This window comes from Lipotes vexillifer, unplaced genomic scaffold (genome assembly GCF_000442215.2).
Source record: "Lipotes vexillifer unplaced genomic scaffold, Lipotes_vexillifer_v1.1 scaffold382, whole genome shotgun sequence".
Lineage (NCBI taxonomy): Eukaryota > Metazoa > Chordata > Mammalia > Artiodactyla > Lipotidae > Lipotes > Lipotes vexillifer.
The window spans coordinates 367,236-381,481 of NW_006780611.1; the positions used below are offsets into that span (position 1 = coordinate 367,236).

General features: G+C 50.9%; 1 protein-coding gene across 1 annotated transcript in view; it reads right to left on the minus strand.

Moving 5' to 3' along the window:
- Positions 1-12,197, minus strand: part of PPP6R2 (protein phosphatase 6 regulatory subunit 2) — a 39,669-nt gene extending 27,472 nt beyond the window's left edge. Inside the window, exons 1-3 of the mRNA XM_007454080.1 lie at positions 11,971-12,197; positions 4,279-4,421; positions 4,167-4,210 (exon numbers count right to left, since the gene is read on the minus strand). Coding sequence (XP_007454142.1) covers positions 4,167-4,210; positions 4,279-4,421; positions 11,971-12,197 — 414 coding nt within the window. The remainder of the gene's footprint in view (positions 1-4,166; positions 4,211-4,278; positions 4,422-11,970) is intronic.
- Between the last annotated feature and the right edge of the window lie 2,049 nt (positions 12,198-14,246).

A 14,246-nucleotide genomic window follows, 5' to 3' on the forward strand; every position in this document is an offset into this window, starting at 1 on the left:
GGGGGGTGGGGGGGCAGGGGCAGGGGTTCTTTGAAAAGCGTGATTAAACTCCTAGAGAGAAAGACTGAAAACAGCAGAGAAGGCTCCAGGGAACATCCCTACACACCCTACAGATATAAACACCATTACAAGAGGTTATCCGGAACAAGTTTATGCCAATTTCTGTAAATTTGGAAAAATGAAAAATTCCTTTGAAAAACTCACGTAAACTGACAAGAAGAAAGAGAAAATATGGAGTTCTAGAGCGTCAAAAGAAACAAAATCTCTAATTAAAAGCCTCCCCATACAGAAGACTACAGGCTCTAAAGGCTTTACTAGTGAATTCTATCAAACATTTAAAGAAAAATAACCCCAATCTTATGCAGGACTCCTCCAGGGAACATAAAATGAGAGAAGATACCCCATATCATTGTATGCGGACATAAAACCTCGATTCCAAAACCTTGATGTGGGCACTTTAAAAAAAGGAACTTATATAAGGACCTACTGTACAGCACAGAGAACTCTACTCAATACTCTGTAATGGTCTATAAGGGAAAAGAATCTAAAAAAGAGTGGATATGTGTGTATGTATAATAGATTCACTTTGCTGTACACCTGAAACTAACACAACGTTGTATATCAATTATACCCCATTAAAAATTAAAAAACAAAAAAGAAAAGGAAAGGAAATTATAAGCCAATCTCACTGATGGCCACAGATACAAAAATTCTTAAAAAGAAAGCAATATGGGGCTTCCCTGGTGGCACAGTGGTTGAGAGTCCACCTGCCGGACTTCGTGCCCCGGTCCAGGAAGTTCCCACATGCCGCGGAGCAGCTGGGCCCGTGAGCCATGGCCGCTGAGCCTGCGCATCCGGAGCCTGTGCTCCGCAACAGGAAAGGCCACAACAATGAGAGGCCCGCGTACCGTAAAAAGAAAAACAAAAAAAACCCCAAAAAACAAACAAACAAAAAGACTCCACAACAAACATACTTAATTGTAAAACAGTGAAAGCCTTTCCTCAGAGGCAATAAATAAAACAGAGGCCCACTATCACCACTTCAATTCAACAATGTATTAAAGGTTCCAGACAATGCAACAAGGCAAGAAAAAGAGACTAAAAGTGTAAGATTTATAAAGGACAAAATAAAATTGTCATTAATCATAGATGGTATGATCTTATACATAGATTTAAAAAAAGAATATAAGAAATTCGCTGGCAGTCCAGTGGTTATGACTCCATGCTTCCACTGCAGGGGGCATGGGTTTGATCCCTGGTGGGGAACTAAGATCCCGCATGCCGTGCGGCATGGTCAAAAATAAAAATTAAAAAAAAATGTAAAAAGAATATAAATTATTAGAACAGCAGCTTTCTTGATAATTTCCAAAAACTGGAATCAGCCCAGATGTCCTTCAACATGTGAATGGTTTAACAAATTGTGTTCCATCCACACCATGGAACACTACTCACTCTGCAATAAAAGGGAATGTACTACTGATACATACAACAACTTGGATGACTCTTCAGGGATGTATGCTAGAAAAAAAAGCCATAAGGCTATACATTATATGATTTAATTTAAACAACAGTTTGAAAAAACAAAATTTCTGAAATGAAACAGACTAGTGGTTGCCAGAGGTTAGGGATGGGTGAAGGGATAGAGGCCAGAGGAAGGTGGGAGCAGTTATAAAAGGGCAACACAAAGGATCCTTATGGTTTAAGAACCGTCCAGTATGTTGACTGACGGCGGAGACACGAACCTACACAAGTGATAAATTGTACTGACCTTAACACACGTACACACACAAATGACTGCAAGTGAAATGTCAACGTCCTGGTTGCGATCTTCTGCTAGCATTTTACAAAATGGCACCACTGAAGGAAACCAGGCAAAGTGTACAAGAGATGGCTTTACATTATTTCATAAAACTGCATGCGAATCTACAATTATCTCAACAAAAATTTTCAATAAAAAAGACACTGTTTAGAATAACATGAAAATATCAAGTACCTAAGGATAAACATAATGAAAAATATGTAAGACCTCTACCCAAAGAACTTGGTTACTGAGAGAAATTAAAGAAGCCCTAACTACTCAGCTTTTTGCTATAGCACAAAAGCAGCCATAGATAATATGTAAACAAACGGGAGCAGCTGTGTTTCAATAAAGTTTCTTTTACAAAATAGGGGCAGGCTGGTTTTGGCCTGTGGGCCATAATTAGCCAACCCCAATCTATAGGAAATGTAAGCCTAATCAAAATTTTAGCAGGTTTTTCTGGGGAACAGGGGAGAATGTGGAAACTGACAAACTCACTCTAAAATTTGTTCATCCTAAAATAATGCAAAAGGCAAAGAAGAGTAAAAACAACCTTGAAGAAAAACAAAGTGAGAGGACTAATTCTATCAAACATCAAAACTTACAAAGCTACAGTAATTAAATAGTGCTGTGTTCATAATTACGAACAGGACAGTAGAACAGAAACGCATACACACGTGATTGCTTGATTTATAACAAGAGGGACACTGTGAAGCAATTGAAAGCACGGCCTTATCAGTACAGTGCTGGGTCAGCTGGACAATAACCATATGAAAAAACACTTCAGTCTTACACCACTTACAAGAATCAATTCCAGGTGGACTGCAGGTAGGAATGTGAAGGTAAAACAATAAAGCTTCTAAAAGATAACACAGAAGAGCAGTAAGAGAATTATCTTTATGATTTCCAGGTCGGCAGAAGTTTCTTAACAAAACAACAACAACAAAAAAACCCCAAACAAATAAAAAGAGTTATGACTTGGACTATATGAAAATCAGGCTCTCTGCTCATTAAAAGATACCATTAAGAGAGTAAAAAACAAAACCAAACCCAGCAAGCAGAGTGGGAAAAGATGTTTGCAACACAAAATCAACAAAGGGGGAATTCCCTGGCAGTCCAGTGGGTGGGACTCTTGGCTTTCACTACGTGAGAGCATGGGTTCAATACCTGGTCAGGGAACTAAGATCCTGCAAGCTACGAGGCACGCCGCCCTCCCCCACAAAAAAACAACTCAACAAAGAACTCGTATCCACGAAATAGAGAGAATTCCTACAAATGAAAAAAGAAGAGACAGCCTGATAGAAAATGGGCAAGAGACTTCACACAAAAAACATCTAAATGGCCAATTCATATATGAAAAGGTTCTCATCCTCACTAGTCACCAGGGAGATGCAAACTAAAAGCACAATGCTGTTGTATACACCATCAGAAGAGATAAGATAAACCGACTGATAATATTAGTCAGGGCTGGAGAGGAAGTGGAAGGGCAGGAACTGTCATGCTCTGCTGCTGGGACTGCAAACTGGCTCAACCACTCTCACTTCAGCCATTCAAGCTGACCACACGTACATCCTAGTTACGACCATGTGGCGCAATGCCTGGAGAAAAGGAAGTCCTTATATTTTAGAGATACACGCTGAAATATTGACAGAAGAAATGACATGCCGTCTGGGGTTTGTTTTGAAATAGTGCCTGGGGGATGGCGAGCAGGGGTAAAGGTGAAAGAAGACTGACAACACCGCCTCCTGAAGCAGGTAACAGGCACAGGCGCCAGCAAACCTCATGGCCCTTCTGTGCCATCTATGGTGTGCGCTGCTGAAGCACGCCAGGGCAGATGCAAGGCCGGAGCAACCGCGGAGCCAATGTGGCCTCCAGGAGGCCCACGCTCCAGCTGAATGAAACGAGCTCACTCCCTGCTTTACAGAAAACTATTACTAGGCATTTCCTTTAATTTGCTTTGAAACAATAAGTGCCCTAGACATACAGGCACCCGCCACCCACACAGATGCAGCAGCAGACACCCTAATGTCCTGCCATGATGCAGGCATGTCCTGGATCTCACACCCATGACTGGTCAGTGACAGGATGAGCCGGTCTAGTTTGGGGCCCTGCGCAGCTCCCAGGGGTGGCAGAGGTGCTGCTTATTTCAGAGCCGGCCAGAGGAAGTCTCTCTTGGGAAGCCACTTTCTTAATCAAATCCCAGCTCCCACAGCAGCAGCCCACACTGCTCCACGTGTGTCCCACAGAACAGTCAGAAGCCTGCCCCCCACAGCCTGATGCACGGGTCGCACAGCAGTGGCTGAGGGCAAGATGCGATGGCGTCAGCCACGCCTCCCTCCCACATCTCACGGGCTTGGCGGATGAGTACCTGTTCAGTTCTTCTTGCAATGAGACTGCCAATGGTCTTGCTGAGAAAACTGGCGAGGAGAGGATTGAGGGGCGGCTCACGGTTCAAGAAGTCGTAAAGAAGGGTCTGCTGAAAAAACTGGCGAGGAGAGGATTGAGAGGTGGCTCACGGTTCAAGAAGTCGTAAAGAAGGTTGAGCAAAGTCTCGTCCCCTCCCAGCCTGTCACTGATCTGCGGCACGTCACACGTCAGCAGCTCACAGGCTGTGTTTGGGTACCTGAAGGGGCACAGTGCAAGCAACTGGTGGTGAATGAGACTTCCCCACCGCTCAGGAAGCTACTTGAATAATCTGCCTCTTAGGAAGCAGATCCACAGGCAAAAGCCAAACATGGCTAGACCTTGGAACAGAATAAAAATGTGATTATTCTGTGACCAACCGGCATTTCTGACTACTAGAACCTCAATGTTTTTATCATACCTTTTTCTGGATCCTCATACCCTAAACTCTGACATCCCACATTTTCTGACTCTATTTCCATTCTCTACGGAACCTTTCCTAATCTTTTGGCTTCTCCTCTGCCCTCGTACTCACCTGCCATGTCTCTCACCTCCATCAGGCTCATCCTCCCCTCTCCACGCCTTTCCTGACCCCACATGTCAACAAGCACAGATCCAGCTTGTTCCCAGACTGAAGAGATGCTTCATCATCAGTTTACAATGCAGTACCAGTTCTGAAGTGTTATGCAGGCAAATTATTATTAAGATATATCAATATATGTAAACAATGTACTATTCATTTGATAAAAATGATCAGACAGGGGCTTCCCTGGTGGCGCAGTGGTTAAGAATCCACCTGCCAATGCAGGGGACACAGGTTCGAGCCCTGGTCCGGGAAGATCCCACATGCCGCAGAGCAACTAAGCCCATGCGCCACAACTACTGAGCCTGCGCTCTAGAGCCCACGTGCCACAACTACTGAAGCCCGCGCACCTAGAGCCCGTGCTTGGCAACAAGAGAAGCCACCGCAATGAGAAGCCCGTGCACCACAACGAAGAGTAGCCCCCGCTCACCACAACTGAAAGAAAGCCCACGCGCAGCAACTAAGACCCAAATGCAGCCAAAAATAATAAATAAATAAATGAATAAATTTATTTACTTTAAAAAAAAAAAGATCAGACACAAAATAATCCTGATCCCATTACGTGTAATCCCATACCACTGTGCTCCCTGCCTGACCCTCTGACAGACATGGGATCACTGCTGTGGTCCTGGGACAGGCCTACCCAATGTCCTGCTGCATCCAGGACAGAGCCCACCATAGCAGTGCAGTGACAATGCCTGGTGCCACACTCAGCACATCTGGGAACACAGTTGAGGGTGCCCAGGGCCAGAGCAGGCAGGAACCTGGCGGGAGTATCCTGTGGGGCTGACTGCCCTGGAGCACACCTGGCACCAAGCTACACGGGACATGCTGTGCAGCCTCAGGCACCTTACCTAACGTTTCTGTGTCTAGGCTGCTTTATCTGAACACGGAGGTCTGAGTGTCCGCCTTCCCCACGAGGCTGTGTATAAAGCAGAGCAGCAGTGCCTGGCACACAGTAAGTCCGGGATCAAGGTCAGCCACTATGACCCTACGGCTCCTGGTAGCCACCCATACGGCCCCAGCAAGGGCCTAACCCCAGGTGGTCACTGTGGTCAGCTAGGGCCTGGCGGCCGGCCCAGCGTGGAGGGGAGGGGACAGGATCTCAGCCTGGCTGTGGGGTGGGTGCTCCCCATCACCCAGAGAAGAGGGCCTTCTGAAGCCAAGAGGGCAGCCGGGTATGAGCGAACGCCCGATCCACACAGAGGGGCCCAGACGAGGTGTGGCCAGCGTCCAGCTCATGGGGTCATGGCGAGGATGAGATGGGGCAGCTCCGCACTGTGGACATGCCCCACGGTGACCAGCACAGCAGACAGTGCAGGGCCGCCAGGGGCAGAGGCCAGAGAGCCTGCTCGGAGTGCAGCACCCAAGGCCGGCACGAGGCCCCACAGGACACGGGCGGAGAGGTGCCTGCCAGCCTCCAAACAACAAGACAAGACTCGCCGAGCAACAAGGGAGAAGCATGCCCCAGAGAAAGGCACAGAGCACATGGAAAGGCTCCCATCGTCTCTGCGTGTGCGCACGCGCAAACACACGAATTGTGCACGTGTGTGGCAAGCTGAGCCACAAGGCGCTGTTGTACTTAGACAAGGTTGCATCTAGGTGGAGGGACTGAGATCTCTATCAGTATTTTATAATTATTCTTCAGAAAAACAGGCACTGCTCTAGTAATTTATATAATTTATGCAGGGAATAGCCATTCCAGTTAAACACGGCAGACGGAGCATAGAGGTTTGTGGCCATAATGCAAAGAAGAAAAGACGAGAGAGGAATGAACCTAGAGGGTGGGCGGCCAGGGAAGCAGGCCAGGCGCACGAGGCAGGTCTGTGTCTCAGGGTCCTGGGGGAGGAGGGTGGGCAACCAGACACAGCTCATGAAACCCAGAAGGACCCTGTGGAGCCCTCCAGGGCACAAAAGCCTTTCTGTGTCCACTATTTCTTGTTGGTAGGAGATAGGCTTCATCCAGCCTCCCTGACATTCCCTACGTTCCAAAGGGCAGGTTCAAACAGTTACTAATCAGGGAAGGGAGGGGCTGAAGAAACAAGGGAGGGGCAGCCAAGAACCAATGGTGCAGGTCCCGGTTCCTCCTCGAGGGATACACATAACAGTATCTGTGAGCCCTTCGGCAGAACCAAGGCCTCCATCCAGGAGGAGGACAGTAACTTCAGGCTGAGCCCAAGATCCCTGGAGCATCTGCTCTGTTACCTGACTACCAGCCAACAAGAAGAAAGCCACATACTCCGCAGCCCTCACCCCACATTTTCCCTATAAAACTTCTCCCCTGAAATCGGGGAGTTTGGGGTTTTTGAGCATGAACCACCCATTCTCCCTGCAGTGCCCTACAATAAAAAAACCTTTCGGTGCTCCAAACTCTGAGGTTTCGGTTTGTTTGGCCTCACTGTGCTTTGGGCACACACACTTGCGTTCTGTAGCACTCAGAGAGGCCTGGACGGAGACAGTGTCCACCAGGCAGGTGGAGGGTCAGTGCAGTGAGACTCCCAGCCCCTCCTCCTTGTTTTGTTTGCTTAGTTTTATCCTTATTTACTACTAATTTCTCCCAAACTCTTTGACTACAAAACTCTCCTGGATTATTGGTGCTGCTTCTGAGATTCCCCTATCTTAACCCAGGGGATAAAGTTACATTACTGGGAAATTCCAGAGCAACAGGATTAGAAAAGGCCCTAAAATGCCCCTAAGGAAAGCTGCAGACCTGTGGCATCAGACTTGTCAGCAGCAGGGTTGGAACTAGGAACTAGAAGATGTGAATGGAAAATGCTGCTGCCCTGTCAGTAAACAAAGGGTGCTGCAGCCATCAAGCCACTAGAGCCTCCCCGGCTGCCCTGCCCCGTGAGCCCTGAGAGAACTCGGGAGAGAGAAAAGCGGCCGAGCCACAGCAGCCACCCTCAAGGATGGGAAAAGCAGAGGATTCTGGCCCTAGACAGCTGAGGTGCAGATCAAAGGAATGATTTCAGTGAGCCCAGACTCCTCTTTTTTTTTTTTTTGGCTGCATTGGGTCTTCATTGCTGCGCGTGGGCTTTCTCTAGTTGCGGCGAGTGGGGGCTACTCTTCGTTGCGGTGCGTGGGCTTCTCATTGTGGTGGCTTCTCTTGCTGCGGAGCACGGGCTCTAGGCGTGCAGGCTCAGTAGTTGTGGCGCAGGGGCTTAGTTGCTTCGCGGCATGTGGGAACTTCCCAGACCAGGGCTCGAACCAGTGTCCCCTGCATTGGCAGGCGGATTCCTAACCACTGCACCACCAACCAGGGAAGTCCTGAGCCCAGACTCTTGCATCCTTCCATACACAGAGAAGTGCTAAATTCCTTAACTTAAGATGTCTGGTTTTCTTTAATGAACAGTAAGCTTTTGAAGTCCCGACTACCTGGTCTTTGTTGCAAAAACTCCTATATATCCTGGCCCCTCACTCACTCTTTAGAGCTGTCCCTCAGAGCGATCTGAGAGTCCTGTCTCCAGGGCTTGAAGTCCTTAGAAATTCCGCCAAATAAAACATAATTCTCAGCTTTTAGGCTGTGCGTTTTTTTTTTCAGTTAATGAAGACACCTATGGAGTCTTCAAAATTTCAGGAGACGCATGTCCAGTCTGGACTGGAAACCAGAGGGAGCTTAGAGCCAGCAGGAAGGAGAACGATGCACTCAGGCTGCGCCCCAACCTTGCCACCCACGCAGACCTCCTCAGGAAGCTGCCAGAGAATAGGATTTGCCAGGGGAAGGAGACAAAAAAGAGGAAGACGAAATCCTGGAGCATGGAAGGTGGACTCAGGAATTATCAGAGCGAGGATGGGAGAGTCCAGGAACCGTAATGGCGGGGATTCATTCCCTCTCCCCCACTTCACGCCTCCCTCTGGGCCCTGCCCTGCTGCTCCCCAGGGACTCAGCCGTCCTCTCTGCTCTGCCCCTTAGTGTGGCAGGCAGGATTAGTTGGTGGGGGTGGGGGTGGGGTCCTGCCCTGACCCAGCCCTGCTTCCCGCTGGGTGAGAAGTTCTAACTTTGATTTGGAAAGAGGAAGCCCTCCACTCAGAGCTAAAGCAACATCCCCCCACACCAGCATGAGGAACAGAAGTGGTAACTTAGGTCCATCTGCTGGCTTTTCTGTCTTATTTCTCAAACAGTCCAGAACTCTGCAAAGTGCACAGGAATCTCAAGAAAAAGGCCAGAAGCACCCGCAAGGTTCTCAGGCTAGACCAGGTGGCCAGCTCCCAGCCCAGGGCTGCTCCACAGAGGTCTCACCTGCATGGAGCAGCCTCTGGCTTTAGCAGAACAGCTAACCACTCAGGGCAGCTCCTCTGGACCCGTGTGGCTCGGGCACACTCCCTGCTCTCGGGAAGGGTCTCTCCGTAACCAGCCGGCAGCCACGAGGATAAAGCCACACCAGCTGGGCTGCAGAGGCACAAAGGCGGCTGGAGGAGGTGCTGCCGCCCTGCCCAGGCGGCCTGGGGCGGCCATCTAGAGGCCCAGCAGCGCAGGCACTGGCTCCGCGCTCTCCGTCGTGTCACCTGCTGCTGCCACACGCTCCGAGGGCCGAGCTGAGCGGCTCAACGGAGACCTACGGCTCAAAGCCTGAAACAGGGCCGATCTGTATCTCTGGCACCTTTAAAAAATGATCTGGACCCCACTTCCTTCAGCTGCTACCTCATCCGTCCGCCCAGCCGATTCCTCTTCTCAGAAAGGACGTTTTGATCTGATTTTAATTAAAAGCAAATAAATTTTTAATAAAAGTTAATTTTAAAATTACTTTTTATTTTATTTATTTATTTTTTGCGGTACACGGGCCTCTCTCACTGTCGTGGCCTCTCCCGTTGCGGAGCACAGGCTCCGGACGCACAGGCTCAGTGGCCATGGCTCACGGGTGAGCATTTTTATGTTCAGTGGGGATAACCCTAACTAACTTACCCAGGTATTTTAATTTTTTTTTTTGCCGTACGCGGGCCTCTTACTGTTGTGGCCTCTCCCGTTGCGGAGCATAGGCTCCGGATGCGCAGGCCCAGCGGCCATGGCTCACGCGCCCAGCCCCTCCGCGGCATGGGGATCTTCCCAGACCGGGGCACGAACCCGTGTCCCCTGCATCGGCAGGGAGGACCTCAACCACCCCCCCCCCCAGGGAAGCCCTAAAATTACTTTTTAAACTAAAAGCTTTTTACTTTTTTTAACAGGTGATATGGGGACTTCCCTGGTGGCCCAGTGGTTACGACTCCACGCTCCCAATGCAGGGGGCCTGGGTTCAATCCCTGGTCAGGGAACTAGATTCTGTGTGCCACAGCTAAGACTCAGAGCAGCCAAGTAAATACATAAATACTTTTCAAAAACCCCCAAACCAAAAACAGGTGATACGCACAAATGCTTTTAAGACTCTGTATGACTGGGCTCGTGAAGAAGGGCAGCCCCTCCTTTCCCACTCCCACATCCCACTCCTGAGACAGTCACCACAGTCTCCTGGCATTTTTTGTATTACTGACGTCCATGTTTCCAAATAAAATACAAGTACGCGTCTTCGTCTAGCAATTTCAGGCATTACAGCTGACCTCCTGCGGTGGAAGATGAAGAGGTAATAGCTCGCACGCCTCACGTCACCCTGCCCTGCTGCCCCACTGCCCTTCCCCCCCCATATAAAATTATACCACAATTTTTAGTTAAATCCATGTCCAGTGTGGCCCTCTGTATGAACATGTAAACACTGTTCTATTTGCTTACTTACATGCATCCTTCCCTCAGAGTTAAAGGTTTTCTCACTGCCTTGTCTGCTTTGTTTGTACTCACCCACTGCTACCCTCTCCCAAACTCTGACTATAAAGCTCTCCGGGCTCACTGATGCTACGCTGGGACTCCTCTACCCAGAACCACAACATGCTGCCCCAGCCCTTCTCCCCGTCACACTGTCGCCAACACCCTCCAGACAGGCAGACCCTCGATGGGTCAGCAACAGGACACATTTGGAAGTGAGAGAGCGAAAGGAATGGGGCCCATTAATGGCAATGCTGAGATAAGAGGCACTGACCAGGCACATCTCAGGGATGATGGCCTCTGATCTATCACAGGTGATCACCATGGCCCCAAGCCCCTGGCTCCCCCATAAGCAAGCCCCCGCCTCTTTGCAGAGCTCTCCTCTTCCAGCGCCAGCTGCCTCCCTGTCAGAGGGGCACGGTGGACCACCACGACCGCAGCACTACTCCCCATCACCCCGTCCTTCTTTACTTGCCTCCTAAGTCATCAAAGACTTTCTATAAAAAGTAAAGGGCCAGAGAGTCAATATTTTAGAACGTCTATGTTGTCATGGCCAACGGGTCACGGATGTGTCCAACAAGACTTGACAATGAAAATGATGGACAAGGAAATGTGAATTTTGTCATTTTCATGTGATATTATTATTTTTCTATTTTTCCCAACCATTTAAAAATGTAAAACCTTTCTCAGCTTGCAGGCCTCACAAAAACAGAATCTGACCTAAGGCCGTAGTTTCCCAACTAAGACTTTACCACCACACGCCGACTCCCTGTGGGACACGTGAGCAGCTGAGGGCACCCTGTCTGCCCTGAATCCCTCTGCTTCACTAGCCCCAGCTCCCCCGCTTCCTAGAGCCTGCTCGGGCCCAGAGAGGCACCCTCAGAGCCAGAGGCCGGCTCTGCTGTCCTTCCTGTCACCTGAGGCCCCACCCGTTCACACTCTGTCCTCACTCCAACCCTTGTCCTAAGTCCTTGCCCTGTCCCTTTTGTCGCCCCCTAACATCCCAGCCGACTGTTGAATGGAACATTTTAGGAAAAACTCTGAGAATGGTTAGGATCACTAATGACACAAAATACGTCCTCCAGGCCCAAGACCCCACGGTCGAGCAGTCAGATGCCGCCTGTCTCTGGGGACTGGCTGTTTCACCAGTCGGGCCAAGGCTGCACCCATCAGCCTGTCAGGGCTCAGCCTTTCTTCAGCACATATTCACCCCAAATGCTCCAACACGGTGCAGCTCGCTATAACCCAGAGTGAGGAATCACACACAGGAGATCCCCAAATCTTCAACATCACAGGAGCAAAGCCCACCAGAGGGGCCTTCTCGCATGTCAGGCGGGGCAAACGTTTACGGTCAGCCACCCTGTCAGAGAGCCCGGCTCTGACCGTCCTCAAGCCCTGCCCGCTGCCACCCTGCACGCTGCCCAGCGCCAGGCCAACCAGCGCCGTGGTACGTACTTGAAGCGGACCTTCTCTTCCACGCCCAGGGCCGGGTCCTGTGTGACGAGGCTCACCAGCTCCTCCATGCTCTGCTGCCTGCACAGGAAGTCCAGCAGCTTCCGGTTCTGGGCCTTGCACTCCTGCAAGATGTCATCTTCGTCCATTAACTCTCGCAGCGTCACGTCCTCCTTATCCAGCAGCTTGTCGACGTGGGACGTGGTGCTCAAGTCAAACTTCCAGAACATGGTGATGGCCACAGAGCTGCGAGCAGACAAGAGGGTCACTGCCACCAGGTGCGAACCCGCCTCAGCAACCCCCACACCCAGGTCCCGAAGTCCACCCACAACGGGGCCCGGGCTGCAGGGGACACTCCCCCATGTACGGCAGGGCAGCTCAGCTTCCTGTCCTCCCGTGGGAGCCCCCAGGGCTCCCGCCACTAGCCCCTGGGCTCCGAGGCCAACACATGCCGGTCTCCCACATGTCCGACGGGGGATGCCCCTCCACCCAAACAGCACGACTCACAACCCTCCTCCCCAGTGTCCAGCCCCTCCTCAGTGAACACTGGGCATCTCTCCCCAGACGTCTCCGTACCGTATATATTTTTAATTTTCTGTATGTTATGTTTTGACATCTTTAAAAAACTTTCTGACTGGGGAGACACTGCCCCTCCTGGGCGGCCAACTCCTAGAGATGGCAAAGGGCTCCCAGGAGCACTCCTGTGACCTGCAGGCTGACCCCCCGGGGCCCTTCTCCTCTGGGGGCCCACACACACCCAGGGGACTACATTCCACTGCCTTCATTATCCCAGGGCCAGGGGCCAGGCAACCAGGAGCCACCCATATAGCTTAGAGCCCGCCAAAATCATCCAAGCAAGCTGACCCGAGGCTGTTCACCCTGTCCAGCCTTGCCTTCAGCGTGGAAACCCCAATAAAAGCTGCAGCCTCGGCTCTGCCCTGGCTCCTCCCCCTTCTGCCTCCGGCCCCCCTCGGGCTTCCGGCACGTGGCCCGCATGCCGTCGGTGCCTCCGGCCTCCAGGACCCGGGAGTGTAGTAACGAGCTCTGCTTCCCTGTCCCTCCTACGCCTCCTCTCGCGGCCGTACCCGCCTGGCCATCCCTTACAGGACACAGAGCAGCTCCCCGCACAAACCTCAGCAAGCCACTCTCAGGACAGCTCCCTCTGCCCCTCTGCCCCTCTGCCATCCCCACCTACTCGGCCCCTCCTTTCCTGCGTCACTTGCTGAGTAAGCCAGTGCTGTCCCTGAGGCCCCCACCTCCCTCACATGCACACACCGAGTCCTAGGTCCTGTCACGCCACCTAAGGACTCTCGATCCACCCACCCCTTCCCCTGCACCCCACATCACCCTCTGCGGGCTCCTGCTGCCTTTGCCTGGACTCTACAAGGTCTGAAGCACTCAGTGAGTCTCATATGTCAGTCTGTGGGCCTAGGGTGGTTTGCAACAAAGTTTTCGCTGCTGGATACAAAATGAAAAACATAAAGCCTACATCTTCAACAAAGTTACACCTCTATCCTGAGATTACCTTTTCAATGTTACACAGACCACTATGTGCAAAATCATGGTGATAGCAGATGGGACTTACCTAATAGTTTTATTTAGAAGAGAAAAGGACTTCTCATGTGACGTGAGCCCCAGTGTGTCTGTGCATGAAGCCCAGCTGGCCAGGAGTCCCAGACACAGGCCCCTCAGCTGTCCAGCCACACCCTCCACAGCCTCTTGTCTTTGCTGTGTCAAACTCGCTTTCCCAAAACACAGACACACGTCTTCACGCCCCTCTCACGGTGGTTTAAAGCCTGTGCTGGCCCCACATGCCCACCACTCACCAGGCTGCCTCTCCCACCATGCCCCCAGGTCCTCTGGGCACTCCCCGCTGCCTCCCCGGCCCCAAGGACGCCGAGTCTCTCCTCCCACACACACCACACTCTCTGCCTTTGCTCTTCTGCGCACACTCCTGTGCTCAGTCCCTTCGCTGACAAAACCCCACCTGCCCCACCAGACTCAGAAGTGGGGCCGCTTGGACTTGTGGCGCAAGGGACTCCACAAGCTGACCTGCACGCAGTTTCCATCTAGGTCCTAGTATCTTCCTTAGTTCTCTCTTGAGGAGTGCAGATGGGTATCTGCCAGTGTTAGTTACAGACTCTGGGGGACCAAAAATAATGATTACTAGATGTACCTTCAGGAAAAGATGGATGTCCCCACACACACATCAGGTGCCCTCTCTCCTAAGGCCCTACAGAATGACTCATGTGCTTGGATAACATACAATCCAGGGAAAG